This window comes from Arvicanthis niloticus, chromosome 25, assembly GCF_011762505.2.
Source record: "Arvicanthis niloticus isolate mArvNil1 chromosome 25, mArvNil1.pat.X, whole genome shotgun sequence".
NCBI classification, from domain to species: domain Eukaryota; kingdom Metazoa; phylum Chordata; class Mammalia; order Rodentia; family Muridae; genus Arvicanthis; species Arvicanthis niloticus.
This window is the reverse complement of record NC_133433.1, coordinates 11,475,860-11,500,840: the sequence shown is the minus strand read 5'-3', so window position 1 is coordinate 11,500,840 and position 24,981 is coordinate 11,475,860. Positions and strand designations below refer to the sequence as shown.

The following is a 24,981-nucleotide window of genomic DNA, read 5'->3' as shown; positions in this document are numbered from 1 at the left end:
TATACATAATGAACATGAGCACGGACACATAGGACACATACGTAGACACAGACATGCACACACATGCACACCGAGAGTCGGAGGAGGAAGAAAGAAAGACCAGTTTGCAAGGCTACTTAACAGCTGCAGAGTTGGGACTGAGAGCAGTTCTTCTTTCGTAACCCGGGTTCACGATGCTCCTGCAGGTTGAGAACCTTACACTTTTCACTTGCTGCCATCACTGCTGAGTTGTGTGGCCCAGGCAGCTGCCTCTCCAGCCGCCTCTCCTACAACCTGCCACTCTGTATTTTCTGCACATCTCCACAGGCATAGCATTTCCTGCTCTGGGGGAGGGGGAGGGAAGAGATGTCATCACAAGACAGGAAGCTTAACCTCTCTGTACCCCCTACCCTTTATAAGACCCACCTTCCTTCATCTTAGAAAATGAGGTGTCTCTCCTCTCCATAGCACCTTCTTATCTTCTAACTTTCCTTTGAACTATGATTTTCTAACATTGTTCTCATTTTAGAAATGTCCTTAGATAATTTCATTTCCCCTCTCAGCTTTAAAACTCACTAATATGTCCCTGCCCACCAGTTCGATCTCCGTGTAAAGTCTAAGCTTGCCTCTTGCGTTTTCTATTTTCTGAACATCTTCTGTCTTTGGAACCTTCAAGTACATCTGGTTAACCTACCTCTCATTCCTCAAACCCATTCCACCCTGTGGTCCAGCATTGATTAGTGAAATCCACATAAATACTTAGCCTGGGAGAAGACAGCCACTTTTCCTGAATGTCCACCAGTTACTGGACCCTTCCACCTCAGAATTTCTCCATGTGCGGTACCTCTCTGTCATGGTCTACAGCACAGCCTTTCTTGTCTGTCTCACTCACCCTGTCTTCCTGTCAGCATTGCCATGGTCCGATTGTTTGTGTGACTGAAACTTTCCAGCACTTAACCTTTACTTTGGAATTAAAATGACTCAGCCTGGCTTCAGGCCTCCTGTGATCGGCTCTGTGGGACCTGTCCATCTGATGTCTTATAAGCTTCCTCACACAAATCCTAGAGCCCAGACATCCTCCTGGTGTTCTTGCAAGTCCAGGCAGCCAGTGTCTTCAGGCAGGTGCCTCTTGAACTCCTTCCTGTCCATCCTACAGTTATGCCCAGGATCTAACTGGGTGGCACGGCCCTTCTCATGTGAATTTTCCAGCTTAGGGTCACATGTGCCTCATTTTATGCTTTCAGAACCTCTGCTGTGTTATTGTTAGTTGTTTATGCTCAGCTTAGGATTAATTATTTTCCCCTAAGACTATTGGTTTTCCTGATGATTGAAGGTTAGTTATGTAACCTCATTTGTTATGAATTTAAATAATGTGTAACCAGAATCACAGTGCTCATTATTCTAATGGAATATGAAAGCCACTACTAGGTTATTGCAGGTATAGAAAAGAGGGCTTGCGAAGGGTATGTAACATCGACACTTGCATAGGATTCAGTGCAATGGATGTCAGATAGTTTACCTCAAAAGACCCATCATGTGCACTAGTCAGATACTGCGGTGAGGTACTTTTTCCTATTCTCAACAAAATTCATTTCTTCACATTGCACTAGTTTGAGAGACTTATGAAAAAGACACACACAGAGAACTTTCTACAAGAATTGTAGGTATTACTTTTAAAGGATAACAGGGAAGAGTTAAATATGGCTGTAGTGTGGAGAGTACATTTAAATTAGGGCTTTTTAGTAAAAATTCAAGAATGAGTAGAAACTTTTCTTTTTTATTTTTCTTTTCTTTTCCTTTTTAAGTGAAGAGGACCTCAGTGGAGCATAACTATATAAAACGCTAAAAATTTCAGGGCTTTTTGTTTCCAGTGGTTTATGATCGGTACATTTTTTTCTATTATAAAGAAAAATTAAAATATTTCATGTGTATATTCTCAGAGCTACATTTTTCTCAGAGGGAAGCCATTTACTGTATATTTAACAACAGGGTTAGCTATAAAAACACTTTAGAGATTGTGCAGGTTTCTCAAACCAAGTAAGGAAAAGTACAGGCATTGCAGCAATAGGATGCTTACTGTCTGCATGTGTTGTGTGGGGATGCCAGGTGGGTGAGATTGCCACTAGCGCCACCCAGTGGGAAAGTGACCACACAGTTCCTTGGGCGAATACTTACAATCCTTGCAAACAGCCTGAGGGAGAGAGTTGATTTTCTGGAGAGCAAATAATTTACATATTCACAGTATGTCACTTATGGCACATAGGCAAGTGTACCTTCCCCTTAACATCTATTCAAAAGGCAAAAGGGTGTCTTAAAAGAAAATAACCTAACCTTTTTCATCGTGAAATGTAAAATACATGCAGCCTAGAAAAAAATGAAAGCACAGGACTTAGCCTGTGGAGCTGTCCTTACGCCCCAGAAGGGAATGCTGCTCTATCCCCATTGGCTGCAGGCACTACTGTGCACCCCATAGCACTTGCCAGCCTCCTGAAAGGCTATTACTTTTATGAGATAGCACGAGAAAGAACAATCTGCGGGCAGGTGACTTGGAAGATTTGGTTGAACAGGAGCACAGGACACCGTTGTCGTTTCTCGGAATGCTTGTAAGTTTACACATTGGCTAGAGCTTTTGTGATAATCCCTGCGACTCAGGTTAAACACTGCGATTATTTGGTTCCTCCGGAAAGTACTACATTCTGAACAATGCATTTGAAAGTGACTGCAGAGCTACACATCTCTGATGCACAGCAGTAACTTGTTTCCACACAATTCCAGGACGTTAGCTTATTGCCAGTGGGTGGACAATCTCAATGAGACCCGGAAGATGCTGTCACTTAGTGGTGGTGGTCCCTTCAGTAACCTGCTCAGGTGGGTCGTGTGCCACATAACAAAAGGAATTGTGAAGCGGGAGATGCACGGCCACGGCATTGGCCGCTTCTCGGAGGAAGAGATTTACATGCTGATGGAGAAGGACATGCGGTCTTTAGCGGGGCTTTTGGGTAACGTACCACACCTTCTATATTTTCTGTGCTTACTGTTGCATGACTAGTAGAGTGTTGCTGGTTTATGAATTTAACTTGCTTAGGGGTTTTGCTCCCATATGTAGGTTGCATTTCCACCATTTAGCCAAGGCCCCTAGTCTCCCAGAGTAATGTCTGATGTTAGATTTTAGTGTACCCGCGGAGGACCCCGTGAGAGCATGTGGAGGACACTTCAGCCTTGGGACATGGCTGCAGGGGATTCTGGCTGTGCTGTGAGGATAGGTGATTTTGAGCAAGGAACCTCTTCTATTTATATGCAGATCAGGCTGCTTATAAGCACTTCCCCATGTAAAGTTACACAGACTTGATGACAGCCCCGCTTCTGACTTGTGCGCATGCGCATGTGTTGACCCTTGCCATCTTAATGCTGTTCATTCTGGTGTGTATCCTTGGTTTTCTTCTTTTTAACATGTTTTATCCAAGATTTTGCATTTATTGGGCACCGTGGGCTAAATTGTGTCTGAGGAGCTCCTTAGAGAGGCAAAGAGCCTTAAATGTTCATGAGCTGGTGAGGGGGATTTATTCCGTTCACCAGCTGGCTACAGAGAACCTGGGCTGCTATAGTTCTATACCGGGTGAGCTTGATTCTTGGCTATGACGATTCACAAAGAGACTGTCCAAAGCAGTAGCACAGATGTGAACCCATGTCCTCTAATATGAGACTGTTTAATGGACTCAGTGGGACTTCTGGTTTTATTTTCAGAACTTGACTTGGTTCGCGAGTCCTCCCTTTATGGTAATGATGTCCAGATCTGTCACCATTCCCATTGTAAAGCATGCTAAATTCCTTGCCTCCACGAGGAACTGGGGTGTGGATTTTTTTTTTTGGTTGAAACCTACCTGGGATGTTATAAGTGGAGGCTGTGTGGACGTAACCCCTCTTGCAGAGTGGTCTACACTGACCACTTGATTGTTCCACATTCCAGATACTCGCTAGACCTGGAGTCCTCCTTCTGGTGCCTTGCTTTGGGAATCGTGGTCTTGACCTCAGATGACCAACCCTTAGTGGGATCCTTCTTCCTCAACAGTGGCTATGTCTGTTTCTGATTTATGACGCTTTCTCTCCAGTCTACGCTGTTGGAAACCTCCACATGTGAGGGGTTGAGTTCCAGAGTCATGATTATGGCCAAGATTATGTCAGCAAAAGCCTTTTGAACAACTGAACAGCATTGATTTCTTAACCAGAGCATTGGTGAATATCACTCCGCTAGGAGTGTTTCTTGTTCGGGGAAGTTTAGAGAGCAGGGTGATGGCAGTAATGGCTACTGATACTTTCTCTGAGCACTCGGTGACTAAGCTTTGTTCCCAATGCATCCCCGTGCATCACTGATGGCTAGGCTGGAAGCCTTGTAAGCATGGGAGTTTGCCCTCACCCATGGCTCATTTGCTATGGCTCCAGACATCAGTGGTTGACTGTAGTCAGAATGGGAGGTCCCACTTCATATTTGTAAGTTCTCAGTTGGGTGCTGTTCTGACTACTATGATGGATTCTCCAGGGCCTGCTCTGTCTAGGAAATAGGTGACTCCTCTCTGTCTACTGCTGTCACAGCTAATGTTCACTGCCACTTAGTAGCAAAAGCTCGACTGTTGTGAGGAGTGACAATGCTTGTCTTGAAGTAAGCTTCATTTCACTTAAACGGAATTTGCACTTAACATAACATCATCAGAAATATTATTTCCTATGAAAACTTGTTTGAAACAAAAACCTTTTTTCTTGACTTTTAAATTTGTCAGTTATAGAAGTTTGGGAAGGTCCAGAAAAGAACAGAGAGGGAAAGCAAGTCAAAATAATTTTACAACTAATTGCTATCCAAAGTACTATTTGATGCTAACCATTTGATGCCTAGCCTTTTAATATTTTTACACATAATTTTGAATCATACACACACATATGTATACACACATTTTTATTTTATTTTTTCTATCATTAAATATTCAGTACCATGTGACTATATGCCGGTATCATAGTTGATGCCAGAAAAATTTATCAAACTTCACTTTGCCTACTGTTTGTCTTACACTTTTGTTCTGTTAATTCTGGGTCTACAGATACATTAAAAACAAACAGAAAATAAGACAGCATGAGAATAAGATTGGTATATCTGTGTCTAGTCTAGTATTAACAAAGAGGTCCTCGGCTGGGACCATTAGGTATGCAGTTGAAGTAGAGACCATGGGATCCAGGACAAAGTCAAACTACACTACATATCTGATAATGGAGAAAATGGAAGCATACACAGACCGAGTCACACTGTTAGGCAGAAGTGAGACAGGGGTCAAATCCAGAACATTAGGCTCAAGAGATTATTTTCTACCTGCTGAGTGCTTGCATGGCTTGGGTTCCAGAACTCACATCTGGATGGTGAGGGAATACAGAGAGGTCAGATGCACATACGGGAAAGCTGGGACCGGGTGGTCTGGGCTGTGTGGCAGAGAAGCTGCAGCTCCTGAGGCTCTCTGTGTTTCTCATACAGGACTGAATAAGGAGGCAGGCTATGGCATACAGCAGAGTCAAGGACCCAGGTTTAGGTAATCACAGTGAGAATGTCTCTGGGAAAGCTTCAGACTCAAGTGTGGAGTGAGATGACAAAGCTATGGTGGACATTTTCTGCATGTTCTATCAATATCTGTACACGAACGAGGACGGAAGGGCTTGACATTCCCGTGGGGCTGAGGCACTGGGGTCTGTGACATGGCTCCCTACTACCCAACTGTGACCCCAAATTTCCTCATGGGTTTACTTGAAATGACTCTTTATTATTTCAGGGTGGCATCTTCAGAACATTTCCTGAAATAGACAGAGCTTAGACTTTCAAATTAAAGAGTGGTCTCTAAAGTGATGTTTAAAGAGTGTTTTATTTGCTTTCTCCTAGAAGTGGACTACAGAACAGTTTTTGGTTCTCTGAGAGTGTAGCTCTGTGGTAGAGCACTTGTCCACAGTGGTGGACACAGCACTCCAGGCTCCACCCCCAAAGACTGAAAACAAAACAAAACAAAACAAATATAGATGTGTTTGTAAACTGAGGTTGTCCCATCCATTGGTAGGCATACCTTTAAAGGCCTGCTTAGATAAGAGACAACTGATAAATTTGACTTACAAAGGGGAGTGAGAAAAGCTGATTTCCAGAAAGCACCACTTGCTTAATAAAAAATTTATTGTGCATTTTTTCTAGTGTGAAGTATTTCTTTTGAGTCTGAAAATAGCTCAGGGATTCTTTGGTCTTCAGTCCTTATTGATATCCGGTTGGCACACTTGTAAGAACCATATCTATTGGTTATTTTAATAAGCATTTGTGATCTTGATTATTTAATGAAGGGTAAATGGTGCAAAGTAGTGTGTCCTGTCAAGAGTCGGCTTCCCAGCCCCTTCCTAAGCATAAGTAGTTACAACATGGGTGAAGTTTTACAGAATGGTTACATAGTATTGTTGGATAAAAGAAATCACTACTTCTGTTTTTCAAGTAAAAAAAAAAAAAAAGATACTTGGATGGTCATTGAGTTCACAGTTAAGTTATATATAGACGGTTAAAATATTACCAAAGAACAACGTGGAAAAGCATTTGTGATGAAAAATAGAAAATCTCTAGCCCTTGTGGTTCTCAGACCTTCTCATCACAAAACAAGACTGTTTTGAAAAGTAGATTTCATAATGTGGACCAAAGCTAAGTGTTATTATTTGGAAGTGTGGAGGTGGTCACCTAGTCTGTCTCTCTCTCTCTCTCTCTCTCTCTCTCTCTCTCTCTCTCTCTCTCTCTCTCTCTCTCTCTGTGTGTGACTAATGAGTGGGTTGAAATGAGCCTCAGTTTTTTTCTCTAGAATTTCTTCTGGCTTCTAAGGCTCATGGTGGAGTTATAGGCTGCTGGCTGTGGTAACTGGACTTGGGGACCATCTATCTGACCACAGTGTGTCTCTGATTATAATGAAGCAGTATAGACTGGTCCCTCAGAGTGCTTCTTTGCTTTTAATTGGACATCTATAGGTTCTGGATGATGCTGCTGCCATTATCTCGTGACAGTAGATGAGTAATTGATAAATGGAGTTTGTTTGTGGGATGGAATCATATATGGGGAAAGTAATAAAATCCAGTTTCAGGTATGGGCACCGGTACCGTATAGATGGCAGTTAATAGTGACTGCACACAGTTAGCAGACAGCCAAGAATAACCTCAGGATTTGTGGATCTAAGAATGAAGTCTGAGCAAAAATATTAAATTTATGAATATCCCCTTTTTTTTTCTCTAGTTAGGGTCTCATATGGCCTAGTCTGTTCTCAAACTCCCATGTAGCAAAGTCTGGCCTTGAGCTCCTGATTCTCTTGTCTCTGGGTTCTGAGTGTTGGGATTCAGACCCATTTCCATGGCTAGGAACATGGTAGAAGAATGTATTTGTAAACTTGAGAACACCGAAAATTTCTTTGATCAATGAGACATACATTGAGTAGCATGCTGAGATCTTTGCGAAGGACTTGAGAGTCAGTGAGAGACAAGTTTAGCACAGCTCCGAGTTACCAGGGCTGCCGTGAGAAAGAAATATTTTTGGTAAACATTTATAAAATCACCCATCTGTGAGGGGTGCCTTTATGAACAACAGGATGCAAAGAGGGCAGTTTCCAGGGGAGTAATTGTGGACGTGTCGTAGTCATTCTAGAAGACTTCTTTGGTGGGTGACATTTAAAGTGAATGCTGAAACAAGCCAGAGTTAGGCAAGCATATGTGTGGGGGAGGAGGGCAGGGCTATGACAGCGAGTCGAAAAGCTTGGGGTAAGAAAGGAACATTACGTGGAAAGTTCTAGAAATCAGATGCAGCTGGGAACTTTCAAAGACTGAAAAGGTGGCCAGTGTGGTTAGATATTTTACAAGAGCAGAGGGGTGTTAGCAGACAGAGGTGGTCAGGAGCTGGGACCATTCAGGTTCTATATGTCATGTAAATAATTTTTGTGCTTCTTGTCTGAGAGCAAAGGGGACCATGAGAGGTTGGGAACTGATGGGATGGCTCAGTAGATAAACGGCTCTGTTCCTCAACCTGATGAGCGGAGTCTTATCCCCAAGAGCCACATGGTGGAAAGAGAAAACCAACTCTTAAAAGATTCTCTGGCCTCTCTATACATGTGTGATGTACCCATACACATTGACACACACACACACACACACACACACACACACACACACACACACAGAGAGAGAGGTGTGCATATGAGTGAGTGTGTATGTGTGTGTGTGTGTGTGTGTGAAGAAGAGAGTTGTTGCTTTCCAGGAAAGAGAAGACGATGTTGGGGCTACAACCAAGTTGTTATAGTTGGACAGTCAGGGATGGATTAGGCTTGAGTTTCAAGACAAGAGTGGGGAAGACAGTTAATTGTGGAAGAGTGTTGGAGGAGGGGGACTCATGGATTTTAGGTGTGGTTGTACTCCATTTGAGACAGGCACGAGTGGAGATGAGGTATGTGGCAACGGGAGCTTATTGTTAGTGGATAACAGGCAAATGAGTTTATCAAGTTATACTAAAGCCGTGTTGCAACGATTTGGAACAAAATCAATGTAATTCTGACTTCAGGTTACAGACAGGTTGGTAGATGCAGTGGTGAGTGCTGTTTGGTTCTACACCTGCATAAATGATGTTTCTTCAGTGCTGAGCTGAGGTGTGTACATCAGGAGGTGGGGATGCAGTAGGCTGAAGTGTGTGAGGTGGCTTTAGGAGGTAAAGGATGCTTTGTAGCAGCTGCAGGGGCAAAGCCACTCAGCTGGCTTCCAGATAGGTAAATTGACCTGGACTCCAAAAGAGGTGAGAAAGTGGCCAGAAAGCTCTTTTATATCTTTGAATGATAAGCAGGCTAGCATTGCAGATAGTGATTTTGCATACTGATCTTGTATCAGTTATGTGCAATTGTTAATTTGGTGCTGTGCTGATTCCGTGGGAAACAAAGAACAGCAGCAAGCAAGGTCTTTACTCTCTCGATGTGTAGACTCCATCTGCACGGTCCAAACAGTGTCATAATATGGGAAGATGTCCCATCTGATCTCGGAATCCTCTTGTCGTCATTTATAAAGGAGGATGGGGGAGGATGGAGATACGAAACAGTTTCTATTTACAAAGGGAGGGGGGCAAGGATTTCAGAAAATGAGACAAAATACTCAAATGAGTTATTAAGGCGATGGCTGGCTTTACAAGCTGCGTCTGATTAATTCTGAGCAAGCTACAACAAAAGTAACATTACCTGCATAGCTTGGTCACTGGGAAGACCATTTCTGGATTTCTTCATATGGCTGGATGCCATGATATTCTGGTGGGCAAGAGAACTTCCTCCTCCCGAGCGAACAATAGAAAACTTCTGCGTTAGATTGAGGCAGACTCATGGCAGGGCGAACAACTGTATTTTCCTGTTGTTAGTTATGATAGAATGACACCACCCACCACTTAGCAACAATGCTGGTTGTGTTCAGTACTTTTCTCAATGACCTGTTCACAACTTTGGAGAAATTGATTTTCCGATGACATTGGATGGAAAAGCCAAGAACCCCAAGCTTTTAACCATAACAAGATGAAGCCTAGTAGAGAAAAATGTTTGATTTTGTATGTAGATCCAGAAATTACTTTGCAGTTATTCAGAGTTGGGAGGCCCATGTAAAAGAAGAGTACTGAATGACTTCAGTGGATTTCAATCTCACCATGTTCCCAGTGTCAAAGAAACACTAACAGCTTAGTCTGGGTGGGCTGAGAGATGAGATGGCCCAGTTAGCAAAGCTCCCCTGGAGGTCAGAGGGCAGGTTTTAGGAGTCAGTTCTCACCTTCCACCTGGATGAGGAAAGCCACTCTTGGTTCTGCCATGGCTTTGCAGTCACCTGCAGGCTGGCCGGCCACCAGCCTTTCAGCTGATTCTCTGGGGGGGGGGGGGTGCAATGCAGGCTATTGGGTTCATCTGACAAGCACGTTTACTTGCTGAACCATGTCCCTGGCCCCAGAATCTTTTCTTTTAGCTTTTTATTCCTCAGAGGATTTTTGATTTGGACAATTGAACATTTTTATCTTTTTAATAAATATTTTGATCAACATATAGTAATTACACAAACTTAAAAGGTAGGATGTCATTTCTTTTTAAAAATGGGGGTCTTACTGAATTGCCTCAGATGTTCTGAACTCATATCTTTGTTTTCTCAGTAGCTAAGATTATAGCGTGTACCACTATCTTACTAAATGTAACATTTTGAACCATGTATATATTTTTGGCATAGTATTTTATACTCGTTTTTGATACTCAATTTTTAAAATTAAAAAAAAATTTTTTTTTATTTTGTGTGTATGTATCTGTAGCAGTCAGAAGAGGGTGTCAGGTATCCTGGAACTTCATGATGTGGGTGCTGGAAACCAACCTCCCATTCTTTGCAAGAGCAGCAGGTACTCTAAGCTGCTGAACCATGTCTTCAGCCCCCTATTCTGCATGTCACACAAATGGCACCTCATGGAAAGGAATGCCTGGGCCACTTTCACATTAGGCCTTCAGGCCTTGCCTAGGCACTGCTTAGAACACATTGTTCCCAGTGAACACGATGGAGCAAACCTCACAGCTGGGTAGTGAGAAAGGACAAAAGCAATAGTTTGTGTCTGTACACATTTTAGCACACACACTGCATGCTGGGAACTCAGGCCAGCTGGGAAGAATAAAGATGCAAAAACAGTCATGCCTGTCAATCATGCCCCAAACGGGAGATCCACATAGAAAAGAAAAAAAAAAAAAAAAAAAAAAAAAAGGTATTAAAAGGAATGTTTTGGAACTTCAAAGCAGTGCTTCATGAAACAGGCTTTGAGTGCTTGCCACAGTATGGGGACACTTTTGGAAAAGTGGCCTGTAGCCTGACTGCTCTTTCAGATCACCTGGGAGATGTGTGTATTCAGGTAGAGAGCCAGGTATACAGCCCCACGACAGCCAGATAAGTCAGCGTTCCCAGCAGTATTTATGAAGAGATGTTTTTTTTCTTTCCAAAAGCTGAAAGCTTTTTTTTTCATTCATGTAAACTGTGCATCCCCATTTGATCAGTCTGTGTAATTTGTTTATTTGCTTATTTGTGGATGGTCTAAACAGGTCTGAAATCTGACGCAGGTTAGGAGTGAGGACTTATGTACTTAGGGAAGGGAAGATTGGGTAGGGGACACATGCAGGGGCCCATGAGGGTTCTGTGCCTTCATGCCACTATAAGAAAGAAATACTGGAATCTTTTATTAGGGAGGGGATCAAATTAGATCAAGTCAGGTTTACCTCAGTGCTGTTGAGGATGTGACCCTAATTGGGCCTTCTCGCATCATATTTCATCCATTAATTGTAACTTTGGATTTAAAAATTAATAAATGTTTGTCATAGTTCTTTGCCTTTTAAAATTTAATGCCCTATTGATTTTAAATTGTGCTGTCCATATACTTCTTGGGGTGGGGTGGGGTCATGCACTGGAGCGTGGTTCACCTGCCAGGAGCCACATCCTTGACGAAAACTGATCTTCTTCCCCCAGAAGACAAACTGTCCATAGCTGCCGAGTTACGGATGGACACTCATGAGTTTCCTTCCCCCATGCTAGGGTGTTTACTGGCTTGCTCTTGCTCTTGCGTGGGATCCCACATCTGCTCTGCGTTCACAAGTACAGCAGTCCTTCCTGGCCTCTCTCTGTCTGACTCTTACAGGTCTCTCCACCCCATCTTCCATTTCTGGCTGGTCTCTACATAGTCACTAGTTTTTTAGGACTTTGGTCAATTGTGACTGGGTAGAGACATCTGAGTTTAAAGGGCAGTTTGACACTATGTCCATTTAGAAAAAAATTTTAAATTATATTTATTTCATTTCATTTCATTTGGTGTGTGCGTAGGTCGGAGGACGGCTTAGCTTGTGATACTCGGTTCTGTCCTCCTACCTTGTGAATTTCTGATATGGTATCCTAGCTTCTTCTTCCTTAGAGAAAAGGGTTTACCTGTGTGTTTCCACACAATTCCTTATAAGGATTCAAAAAATAAAAACCCTGAGAAGGTAACACCACATAGACAATCAGCTTTAAAAATAGATGATGAGCATGTTTTTAGTCCTTAACGTAGTAACTACATGAGAGTTTGTTCTATTCACCTCTATATCTCAAGCCTCGAGTGCTCTGCCTTATATAGAATCAAGATGACATCCACAAGAGAGAGCTGCCACTCATCCAGTACTCACAGTGCACATAGGCAAGAGGTGCAGTATATAATGCATACCTTCATATGGAACTCAATTCAAAATAGTGTGTCTATTATGAATGTATTACATAAGCTAAAATATGCACAAGAATACCGAATATAAGTTAGATATATGTCTGAGTAGTAATGTCATGACAGTGTATTATGCAGGTTTGGTAGAATTAGAGTAGAAATTATTTTATTAATCCTCACCAAAAACATCAGAAAGTGGGCATTACTCTAATTATGATTACCAGTGATATAATTATGTCTGATTTGTAGATGGGTAATGGAACCTGGACCCAAGCCCCTGACTGAGTAAGTGACTGCTTACTGAGAACACTGAGAGACTTGATTGGTGGAGTGCTCGCCCAATTCCGTAATCTCCTGAGGGCTTTCTGCCCCGCCTCTATGGTAGAAGTACCCACTGTGGTGGAAGTGTCCGCTGAGGTAGAAAAGCGCTTGCCTGGATTTGCTCTAGCTTCTTGACTGCTGTCTCAACCTTTAATCTTGTCTCTTCATTCTGTAGCTGGTTCTAAAATATAAACCGGAACTGAAAGCCTTCACTCTTCTTTCCTAATATTTAAGCTCCTCTCTTTATACCCTAACCCTGCCCTCATGAGATCTTCTTTCTCATTTGTTCCCATATGCGTCTGTCACACTGTATAACTGACGTTCACTGTGTGGGCTATCTCCCCTGCCTCGCTCGATACTTACTTCTACTTAGACATTTTCTTTGTATTTTCTCTCCCTCTCACCTCATGAAACTACTAAGATAGGTGGTTTCCCCTCTGAGCAGCTTCTTTTTATATTGGTACCCAGTGTGGAGGCACCGTCCATACCTGCTGGTAGTAAGGGGCCATCCATCTCTCCTATGTTCCTCTTCTCTACTTTCTCCCAGCCTTGCCTGTGGACATGATCATATTGAAAACTGACCAGCTTTCCTGTGATGCTGGTACCTACTAGAAGGCCTAGTGAATAGAAGGCCAAGTAACTGGGCACAGTGAGCCCTGATAGTATGAGGTAGGCCCACATAATCCAATGGTTAGCTTGAGTACCCATGCCCTTGCTGAGCTCCTAAAGTTCTAGAGTCTGTAGTCATATGACACTAAATATTGAAAGGAATGAATTTAGTGTACAAGATTTAAGGACAAAGTATTGTAACCTGGTTTCCACTGATGTAAGAACAATTATATATTCTGAGTTCCTGTAGTGCCGGCCACTGGCCAGATGCTGGGAGATGGAGTTTAGAGCTGAGACAGATCTCATATCTACAGTAGTTTCTGTCTTTCCAGAATTTATTCTTTAGACAAAGTCATCAGAGAACCATTCTAATCGACTGTTGGGGCATACAGGTCCCAAACAATCCCCCCATAGTTGAGTTAATCTGCCTGTTACTTAGGACTAGTTAGCATTGTCTGTGTCTGCTTGTTTTGAGGCAGACTTTTCCCATGTAGTTGGGGGTGCCTTGAACTTGAAGTCCTCCTTGACGGCTCCCAACTGCTGGGATTACAGTGCTATGCTAAGTCACACTGTCTGTTTTAAAAAAATTGTGGTGACAGCACTGTCTGTGTCTTAGTCAATGTTCTATTTCTGTGAAGAAACACCATTACCATGGCAACTCTTTTATAGGAAAGCATTTAACTGGGTTAGTTCACAGTTTCAGAGGTTTGGTCCACTATCATAATGGCAGGAAGCATGACAGTCAACAGGCAGACATGGTGCTGGAAAAGGAGCCTGGGACAGCAGGAAGAGATGGGAGGACGGAGAGGGAAGGAGGGGAGGAGGGGAGGAGGGGAGGAGGGGAGGAGGGGAGGAGGGGAGAGAAACTGGGCCTGGTTTGAGCATTTGAAACCTCAAAGCCCACTCTTAGTTACACACTTCCTCCAACAAGGCTACACCTATTCTAATAAGGCACACCCCCTAATCGTGCCACTCCCGGGTGGACCAAATATTCAAATCTATGAGCCTATAGAGGGCCATTCCTATTCAAAACACCACAGACTGCTTTAATGTTAGAGAATATCTGTCAAACATTATAATTTAAGGTCAGGTGTAGTTGATACACATCCCCTTAGTCAGGTGGTTTGTTTTTATTATGAAACATTTAAAACACTAAAAAAATAGAATAATAATACAATAGGCAGCTTTATATATGTCACTTTAACTAGAAAGGTTCATGGACCAACTAAGAGCTGTCTTTACCCCAGAGCTGGTGAACAGTAGAGACATAGTATCAGCTGCTTGGTTTTAGCTGCATATTTTACATCTCCAAGCACATCTGGCTCCCAGGTTCTCCCAGCATCCCTCAATCCCTATGTGGCACACCCTGCCCCAACCCTGAACTCTCCACCCAGGGGCTGGGCTGCCCTTCCCCAGATGCTCTTCTCTATCTATATAATGCAGACATTTTGGTCTCCTCTCCTCTACCCACTCTCCCTTCTCTCTTCTGCTCTTTCTCTTCCTCTTCTCTTTGTTCTTTTTCTCTTTTTCTCCCCCCTCCCCTCTGTCTCCCTTCCCATGGAGATTTCCCTAGCCTCCTTTCTTGGGGCCAGTGAACTTTCAACCCAAGAGCAGTTTCCCAATAAATCTGTTCTCTCTCTCTCTCTCTCTCTCTCTCTCTCTCTCTCTCTCTCTCTCTCTATATATATATATATATATATAATATTATAATGTATAATATATAATTATATTATATATTATAATATAATATATATTATCTCTCTCTATATATATATATTATATTATCTCTCTCTCTCTCTCGCTCTCTCTCTCTATATATAATTATAATATATATTATATTATAATATATAATATAATATATAATATAATATATAATATATATTATATATTATATATATATTTCATGAGAAGAGAAATAACATATCTGCAGCTATGTGAACAATTTCTTAGCAGATCTTCCCTAAGTTAGCTCTCTAGATAACTGCAACCCTGGCATATTAGTCAGCTTTCTGATACTGTAATAAGTAATGGAGACAATCAGCTTACAAAGAGAAAAGGTTTATTTTGGCTTTCAGGTACTGCTCGTGATCAGGCAGGCTCATTGCTATTACCCCTTCGATAGTGGTCCTGTGAGAGACCCTGAGCCTGTGGTACCCAGAGAAGAGTTCATAGGTTCTGGGCCCATAGAATCTAGCGCATTGAGTAAGGACACCAAGCCTGGCATCCCGAATTCATTCACTAAGATTAACATGGTGGAAGGAAAGAATCAGCTTCTGCCACTGGTCAGTTCATATCTAGAAATATTCCATGGCACAAGTACACACACACACACACACACACACACACACAAAGTGTAATTAAAAATTGAAAACAGAGCTGTGTGTGGTGGCACATATCTTTAATCACAGTACTCAGGAGGCAGAGGCAGGCAGATCTTTATAGGTTTTAGGCCAGCCTGGTCTACATATAAAGTTTTAGGACAGCCAATGACACAGGGAGACTCTTGTCTTAAAAACAATAATAACAAGAAGAATTTTTTTGTTGTTGTTGAAAGATGTTAAATTTGGGCGTTACTTTGTCGGCAGCCTGCAGTAACCCTCCACTATAGCCTTAGCCTCAGTTATAGTGGCTTCCTGTATCTAGCTGCTAAGCCGTGGAGAGCAAAGCCAGTTTGCCATCAGTCCTAAGAGTGTTTATCTCACTAGTAGATAGTAGGCACTGGATCTCAGATATTTTCAAGTTGTTTAGATAACAGATTTTACATCTTTTAGAGGTAGCATCTTACTGTGCAGTCTCTGAGAGACTATTATCACCACTGTTCTTGAACCAGCAGGAATATTTTTATCTTGGCTGTGAAGAAACTGGGACTAATTCCAAGATTACAGAGCATGGCAGACAGAGTTCTCTCTGTGGATTCAGCGATCTTTGAGAAGGGAATGTGCACAGGGGGTTGGGGGGAAGATCTGTGTGCCCATTCTTAACTTTTTAATGGTTCAGACACAAGTGATAAGAACCTTGGATAGGCAATAGTGAGGTCTCCCCGACAGTGGGAGTGGAGGGTTGGTATTGCACATGCCGAGAACCCTCACACAGAATTTCAGCATAGCCCAGAGACCTAAGGAGGTGTAGACTCCTGTGTTGAAAGACAAGGCAGGGACCTGGGGAGATAGTTCAACTGCTTAAGTGCTTCCCTTGCCAGCATGAGGACTTGAGTTCAAACACCCAGAATCCATGTAAAAAGCTGGGTGCAGAGGCACATGCTTGTATTCCAACATTGGAGAAGTAGAGATGGGGAGATCCCTGGAGCTCACTTGTCAATCAAGTTATCCTATCAGTGAGTCCCAATTCCCTGTGAGATACCCTGTGTCAAAAAAACAAAGTAGAGGATGGCTCCTAAAGAATAATGTCTGATACTGACTTTTGATTTTCACACACATGCACACATGTACACATATATGCACATGTGAATCCTCCCACACACACTTGCATATGTGCCCATGCAAAGACAAAGCAATTGGATGTCTTCCTTGGTGATCTGTTCTTATGGATTTGATTTGAATACAGTTTGTTCTCTAGGCAGGTCCAATAGGTTCCCTGCTCACCCAGATGTTGAATGTGATCGAAGATCTTGGGTTCCAGCTAAAGTGACGCTTGGAGTCCATCATTGAAGAAACATCCAGGAGTGTGGGGTCTGCTTGTGAGGGTGACCTCTTATAGCCCTGATGATTAGACACAACACCGTCTGCTCTGTTACTGTCCTGTTTTCTCAATAGAAAGACATGCTCTTTGTAGAGGGTTTGGAAACAAAACTTCAGCATGGCACTGAGTTCTGTGTAATGGGTTTTCTCATTAAGGTAAATTCCAAGGCTGTGAAGTAGTCTGTGTAAGGAGACAGTCTGAACAGAGAGATAGAAAAGCAGATTCACTTGATGCCCCAAAACAAGGCAGCCGAGGCAGAAGTGAGGGAGCCTGTCTTGATAAATTCAGTTGAATGTTCTAAATTCTTAGCTTCAGGAGTGCATTTGGGGATTCGAAATTGGGGGGGGGGGGGGACACTCAACTCGTGACTTAGTTTTCTTTTATGCACTCGTGCATGTGCGTGTGTGAGTTGCATGCATGTTTGTGTGTGTGTTGGGGGGACACATGTGGAGGTCAGAGAACAACTTGTAGGAGTCTATTCTCTCATTCTCTCCTTTCACCATGTAGATTGCAGAGATCAAACTCCAGCTGCCAGGTTTGGCAGCCATTGTTTTTAACCTAGAAAGCCGTCTTTCCAGCCTCCTTATTTGACTTTTATACCTCTCAAATTTCACCATTGCAGCCAGATGGATGGTCAGACCCAGAAGCAACAATGTCGACATAATATAGGAAAAGATATACAAGTCCTCTGATTAGCAGTGAGTTAGAAACACAGATGGCTTTGCTCCAGATGCTAGTTGCTCATTTCAAGATGGAGGAGCTGCTGTTCAGTAATGTTGAATTGCAAGAAGTGAGTGTAGATGGCTCTTGCCCCTTCCAAGAAATGCTTTCATTACCTAGAATTCCCATAAGTCAGGTTTACCGCAGACCACCTAATGGGTCTCGGCACCAATTTAGGGAATGGGAAGATACTTAGGTGAGGGAACGGATTCGGTGCTACAGACAATACGAACACATGAAGGGTTTTGATGCTGCTGCGAACTTTATTAGTTTTAGGCAAAAATTTATATAATTAAATTAGGAACTGAAAGGCTTGGTATTGCTCCAAGTCAAAGCATTAGCAATTTTTTTTACAAAATGCATTGCACAAAAAATTATAACATCATAAACAACAAAAATACATTGCCCTGTTGACGTGCCAGACAGTGGTCAGCCTATGCAGACAGCCTCAAAGCCTATTTATAGTTTGTGGGTACTTGTGGGCACAGGGTCCCATGGCCAGTTTGTTTGTACCCTTTTAACAATTGCGCCATTTTTGCAATGGTTGTATACATTATTTTTGGACTAGGTGGCCATGTTTTGCACCACCTGCTTCCTGCATGCTTGCTGGTGGCATTAGCAATATTTTTTAGGACCTTTTTTTTGGGGGGCGGATTTAACATACACTAAAGTGGCCTAAATTTTTTTTATTTTTTTTACTGGCTTAGGGAATAAAATTGAACTATTTTTTTTTTTGTATATTACTCATTTTTGCATATTTTTATTATATTTTTTATAAAAATTTTAAGGGTGGCACTATAATAAGGGAAACTTTATAAGGCCCTTTGTTCTAAAGAGCAAAGAGGAAAACAAAAAAAGAATTATAGGTAATACTCCTAACATTAAAATATATTCCTCAAATTTCCCGGGAACCTGAGGCACTTGTCTTTACAAATATTCAGGCTTCTGCTTAACACTTATGCCCAAACATGGGTGTAAGTTCAGTGCTTTTGTAACACTGGAACTCCTCAGTAGCTTCTGCATGCACATTTTTGTCACACTGATGCTGTAGTCAGCGTGGATGGCAAGGCAGGTGTGGCAAGGTTTTTCTGCATGGGTGAAACCCTACGCCGAAGTTTCCTAGGTAGGATATCTGCAAAGGAGAGATTGGGAGGAAGAGAAAGGGTGATTGGTGTTGGTCATGCGTGGGGATGATGTGCAGAGTTCATCCAAGCCGAAGGAAATTGTTTCTGAGGATCGTACAGAAAACTAGAGGGCTATCAGGTACTCACTCTAGCTAATGACAAGGCATTAAATTAAGCAGAGTCTACTAGTCTCTCTCCTTACCCACCTTTGTCTTTCCCCAGATTTTGAGCTGGTCAGTGCAACTAGAGAATTGTCATTGTTTCCTGGTTCTGAGACTTAAACAAGCAGTGCATGATAACCTCATCTGAGAGAGAAGCTAAGAACTGTGTGCTCAGTTGGGAGTTTGCTGGAACCATGAACAAGGGCTGCTGTATATACTATGTCAAACAAAGAGTGGTTTGAGCCAGAGTTTAAGGGAGAGCAGAAAGCTGGCTGTTTTTCTACTCTGTTATCTTCTGGGAAGGTCAGAAGCATAAGCTGTTGAAAGGACGTGTTTCCTGGTGGATGACTTCAAGATTACCCTGATGCTTTCTGCTGTCCTTGGGGGCAGCATTTGAAATGTTTGATTCTCAACTTTGCTTGAGTTCTCAGTTAATTCAAGGCAAGAGGGGGACAACATGAAGCATGAATGGCATCCACTTTGACTTCACTGGAATTGTCTGCTTGTTAGTGTCAAGTACAGGGAACTCTGGGGGCAAAACATACAAGTGTTATTCACCGTGAATCAACAAAAATGAGTATTTGAAAATCATTTTCTGCCCAGCAGTGGTGGTGCACATCTTTAATCCCAGCACTTGGGAGGCAGAGGCAGGTGGATTTCTGAGTTCGAGGCCAGCCTGGTGTACAGAGTGAGTTCCAGGACAGCCAGGGCTACACAGAGTAATCCTGTCTCAAAAAAACAAACAAAAAAAATCATTTTCTCTTGAAAATTCATTCATTTCTGCTCCATAGAATCTGAAAATTCTGTAAAGTTGCAGAGATGTGATGAGAAATGATAATTGAAACTGGAAAAATTGTTAGTAAGGAAGGAGAGTCATGCTCTTTCTGCTGCTTCAAGGAAACCTTGCAGTGTGCCATCTCATAGAAATGTGGGGAAAAGGTGACTAGTTCTTCTGTAGCAGGGGACAGGAATGGCTATTGTGAAACTATGCATGGGTCACACATTCTCTGTGTGGTTCCAGAAGAAAGAATGGGGTATTCCAAAGAGATATATCTAGTCTCATTTTTAAGAACTACAGAATAGTCTGGCACCCTCATCATGAAGGTGGAAATGGGGCTCAGTGGGGGAACAGATCTTGTAGAGAAGTAATAAAAGAGAGCTTTGGATCGGAAGGGATACTGAACTGGTTCTTTCTGGAAACAATTACTGTGTTTTCCACAGATGCTAAATTCAATCCATGTTTATTTTATGAACATCTTAAAATCTCTCAGTTTTCTGCCCCGATTTCCTTTTTCTGCTCTGTGCTTCTTCTGACTGTAGCATGTGTTAGCAAGTTTCCTTGGCTCTGCTAGTTCTAAGGTCTTTGTCTCTGAGATGATGATATATTCATAATATTATGGAGACAAAAAAAAAATACTGGTCCAGAGCTCAAGAGGCTCTTAGTGTGGTTCTATATTAACTCCATTTCTTTCTACTTGTTATTTTCTGAGCCTAAATAATTTTGGCTAAATCTCATGTACACAAGTTGGCCTAAAATGATTCTATAGACATATATGTATTATCATGATTGAATTTTAGATTTTCTAAAATTTTTAAAATTATTCATTTATTTTCCATACACTGTGGTTGTCTTCAGACACACCAGAAGAGGGCATCAGATCTCATTACAGATGGTTGTGAGTCAACATGTGGGTGCTGGGGACTGAACTCAGGTCCTCTGGAAGAGCAGTCAGTGCCCTTAACTGCTGAGTCATCTCTCCAGCCACTTAATGTTTTATCGATATGTGTTTTCCCATCTTGTCCCTGAAGTCTTTGGTTTTTATCAGAGACTTCATAATATACACTCTAGCATTTCCCTCAGAGTGCGTACGTGTGTGTGTGTGTGTGTGTGTGTGTGTGTGTGTGTCTGTTTCCTCAGCCATTGTCTACTGTCCACCAGTTTTTTTTCTTTTTTTTAATGCAGGTCTCTTACCTGCCTCCAGCTTGCTAAGAAGCTAGCTTTCCCACAGATATCTAGGGCCATCTGTTTCTACCTCCATGAGCATGAGCAGAGTATATGGGTGTCATTTTCTGAGTTGAGTTTGGGCTTTATTTTATAACTCCTTTACTAAGCCATGGAAGAGGAGTGATATGACCTACAAGACGACACTCATAGGGGATGAGGCATGGAAAGGGAGAGTCTGTTATCAAGAGAGCTCACGGTCACCAAGATACTCAGAACTGGGGCACAGTCCATTATGCTTTTACATTCCCACAGTAGTCCTGAGGAACAGGCCCTGTTTTGTGTGTGAGAGCAACTGTGTTCCTACATGCTCTTTTTGTGCTAGGCCTCTCAAGAGGCCAGGGAACAGCCGTGGGTGTCATTTCTCAGCCATCATTTACTTTTTATGAAACAGGGTCTCTCACCAATACTCACAAAATAGGCTCAGCTTGCTGACCAGCAAACAAGGCTCTACACCCCAAGGAGGTTACAACCATGTGCTGTTTTGCCCATTTTTTTTCCTTTTGTGGGTTGTAAGGATCAGACTTATGTTATTATCTTTATAAAGCAAAAACCTTATTGACTAAGATATATCACCAGGCCCTAGGAACACGAATCTTTTATGTCATCTCCCTATTGCAGACAGGAAGTCTCTGAGAGGTTAAGTAATTATCAGGATGGATAATCATGTGCCAGGATGTGACCTGGGAGAATACAACTCTACTGTTGTCTCTTTATGATACAGTATTTGATAACAGCCCAGCAACCAACTTGGGGCAGTTTTCATTTCAATTAAATTAATTTAGAAAGATTTCACATATGTGAATGATAAATAACCCACTTTCCTCTCTCCAAATTCATGGCCTATTTGTCTTTATTATTGTTACAAATATATATGAATAAATATATAAATACCACCTGATGAGTCCATTTGGTTTTGATTATGTATGTATGTTTTTAGGGCTGACCACTTGGTACTGGATAATTAATTAGGAGCGCCATCCTGGGAAGACTAAGTCTCTGTTTCTCAGCAGTCATTAATTATACCTATAGTTCTTCATCTATGACATTTCCCTTATCTATGTTGGAATATTGATTGGTGGTGTCATTAATCAGGTATTGTACAGTCAACCATATTGTGGAGATTTCAGGGCTGTGGCTTCCCTGTCATGTCTAGAAGATACAATTTTGAAGCAGAAGTCCTGGTCCTCTGGTTCTTAAAATATTTCTGTCCCCTCTTCTGTGCTGTTCCCTGAGCTTTAGGTATTAGGGATTATATTGAAGACGTACCATATCAACTGAAACTGGATATCCCATGACCAACTGTTCTTTACATTTGACTAGATACATTGTGGTTTTCTGTTGGTCTCAGTCTGCTAAAAATAGAAGTTTCTATTTATGCTACACTGTCGCTAACACCAGTCCCCCAAAACAACTTGGGAAGTTCTTTGTCAAGTGTGATAGCTCATGTGTATCAAGGCCTGAACTTACCATCAGTGCTGGTTAAAGAGACATGAGAGCGATGTCTGAAACATCCTTGCCTAGGGCCTGATGCCAGGGCTGAACCTGTGACCTTCTATCTTCTCTGTAGCTGTCGTTTCTCAGGCAAGCTGTTATTCTGTGGCATACAGTTGCCCTGTCCATGGGAGTATCACTGATAACGTTGCTTTCCAACTCCTTAGCCTAGGCTTTGATTTTGTTTCTAAGCAAATACATATTGATTTAGTCTTACAAACATTGGAGTCTCATGTCCTTGGTGTAAATTACTTTTGAGATGGTTCTAGCAAACTTCCAGGTATTGGTAAGTATCACACCTTTTAATTACTAGAGTTGAGACAAGGAGGTTCCCTGGAAGTCAGTTGTTGATGAGTTGATATTCATCTTTCTAGAAGCATCCTTATTCTTTATGTGAGCACCCTTCTCTGCTTTGCTAGCTATCTTGTTGTGTCATAGAACATTTTTTGGGGGGTCTCTTTTGGAAAGGGCATGCATGCATTTGACTCTATAAAGGGTTTTGGTATACAGTTAAACAAATGTATAGTGAGAATGGGCTTCATGCCCTTGTGATCCTACTATACAGTGTCATTCCAGTGACCTTTCTGTTCCATTTGCTGCAGGTGACAAGAAGTACATCATGGGGCCAAAGCTTTCTACTCTTGATGCTACTGTCTTTGGGCACTTGGCACAGGCGATGTGGACCTTGCCTGGGACAAGACCGGAGCGGCTCATCAAAGGCAAGCAATGATCCCCTTCAAGTTGTAGGAGTTTCAGGGCTGGGTGGGTGGGCAGCCACATGGGGAGATGGGTGCAGTGAGAACCAGTGACACCCACAGTTCTGTGTCCCCAGCATGCAGCTAATTTTGTATCCACCCCTTTCAGTGCTTTTGCTCTCCTGGTAGAAGCTTTGCCAAGAGGGCAGCAGTAAAGAGCTGGGTCAATTCAGGACTGTTCCAAAACCAGGTGTGTGAGTGGCCTGGGTCGGGAGGTTTCCTGTGGTAGCTTTGGAACAAGCAACCAGGACATGCTTGGCCTTGTTGTGTGTATGAGTGTGTTAAGGTGAGTTTTAGTTCTTCGGTTTTAGCTGTTGACAGAGCCATGATAGCTGCTCTTGGAAGTCCTTGACATAGTAGGAAATTCTTAATTTAAATGAAGACGGAGACAGACTGAATAGCCAGCAATTCTTAAATGTACATGCGGTGCGTCAGTGGGATAGCACAGCAGGTAAAGGAACCTGCTACAAAACCTGACACCCAGCATGCCATCTCTGGGACCTACATAGGAGAAGGAGAGAATGGATTCCTGCAGGTTGTCCCTGACCTTCCTCATGCCACTGTAAATAGATAAGTATAATAAAAACAGAGTCACACACTGTAGCTACACATATAATCAGCAAATATTACAGGTTTAACTGGAGAAAATATAAAAAAGAGAGACTTTTTTTTTTAAAATTGAGATATGTAAACTAGACATGGTGAGTCATACCTGTAGTCCCAGAACATTCAGGCCTAAGGCAAGAGAATGGTGGCTGAGGGCCAGCCTGAGCATATGGAGAGATTCTGTCTCATAGTGTACATACACGCAAGCAAACAAGCAGACACACAAACACATCTGTGACTCCACCATTCACAGAGAACTATTGATATTGTATTATGTACTTTCATGTTTTATCAATTACAACGGTGAATGTACTTTAAAAATCTGGAACCACCAATGAAAAAATAAAGTAAAATAAACAGAGACAAACAAACAAAAAAACCAAGAAAGCTGGAACCATAACGCCGATGCTGTTATAACCTGAAGTTTTAAAATAAACAGTGCATTTTAGTCTTCCCTTGCTATTAAATCCCCAAGAATGAATTTGATAATTGTATAATATCCTATTTTTTTCTATATTGTAATTTATGCAATGGGTATTGCTTTGTATTTGTGGGTTGCTTAAGGTATTTTCGCTAGTATTCTTTTCTTTAAGTCTTAACATTTTGTGCATATGTGTGTTCATGCGTGTGTGTGTGTGTGAGAGCTCACCCTGGTGCCTATGCATGTAAGCGCATGTGTGTATGGAAGCTCAAAGGCGACATTAGTCTCTTCCTCTTTTACTTTCCACTCTGTTTCTTTTTTGAGATGGGTCTCTCACTGAACCTCACTGACTGGCTGGGCTGGAACTCCATGTCTAGCGTTTACATGAGTTCTGGGGATCTGAACTCAGGTCCTCAGGGTTACCATGGTACTTCACTCACTGAAGAAGCCTTTCTCCAGCCCCTTCCCTACCCTAAATCATTGCTCTGTAGTGAATATTATTTTGTATATGCACTCATCCTTTCCCTCATTATTCCCTGAGGCTAAACCCTAGGTGGGGATTGCTATGTCGAAGGATTGATGCTTCAGACTTGTATACCTTCTAGCAAGGCCAGAGCATTTTCTGCACCTATGAGCAATCTCCCAAAGCCTCTTTAATTTCAATTCCTTGACTAGGTTAACTATAATTTGTCTTAAAATTTTGACTTTTTTTGTAATCTGTGTTATCAGTGATAGTCTTTCCACATTTTTTATTGTCAATGTACTGTGTAACATTTTCTGTTCTTTATTTTTTTTAAATTTTATTGTGTGTGTGTGTGTGTGTGTGTGTGT

At 42.1% G+C, this 24,981-nt stretch overlaps 1 protein-coding gene across 2 annotated transcripts in view; it reads left to right on the top strand.

Annotated features, from left to right (window-relative positions):
* The window catches only part of Faxc (failed axon connections homolog, metaxin like GST domain containing), a 61,420-nt gene that overhangs the window by 24,314 nt on the left and 12,125 nt on the right, over window positions 1–24,981 (top strand). For both annotated transcript variants that reach the window (XM_076924075.1, XM_076924076.1), the window contains exons 4-5: window positions 2,755–2,978; window positions 22,971–23,087. In XM_076924075.1, coding sequence (XP_076780190.1) covers window positions 2,755–2,978; window positions 22,971–23,087 — 341 coding nt within the window. The remainder of the gene's footprint in view (window positions 1–2,754; window positions 2,979–22,970; window positions 23,088–24,981) is intronic.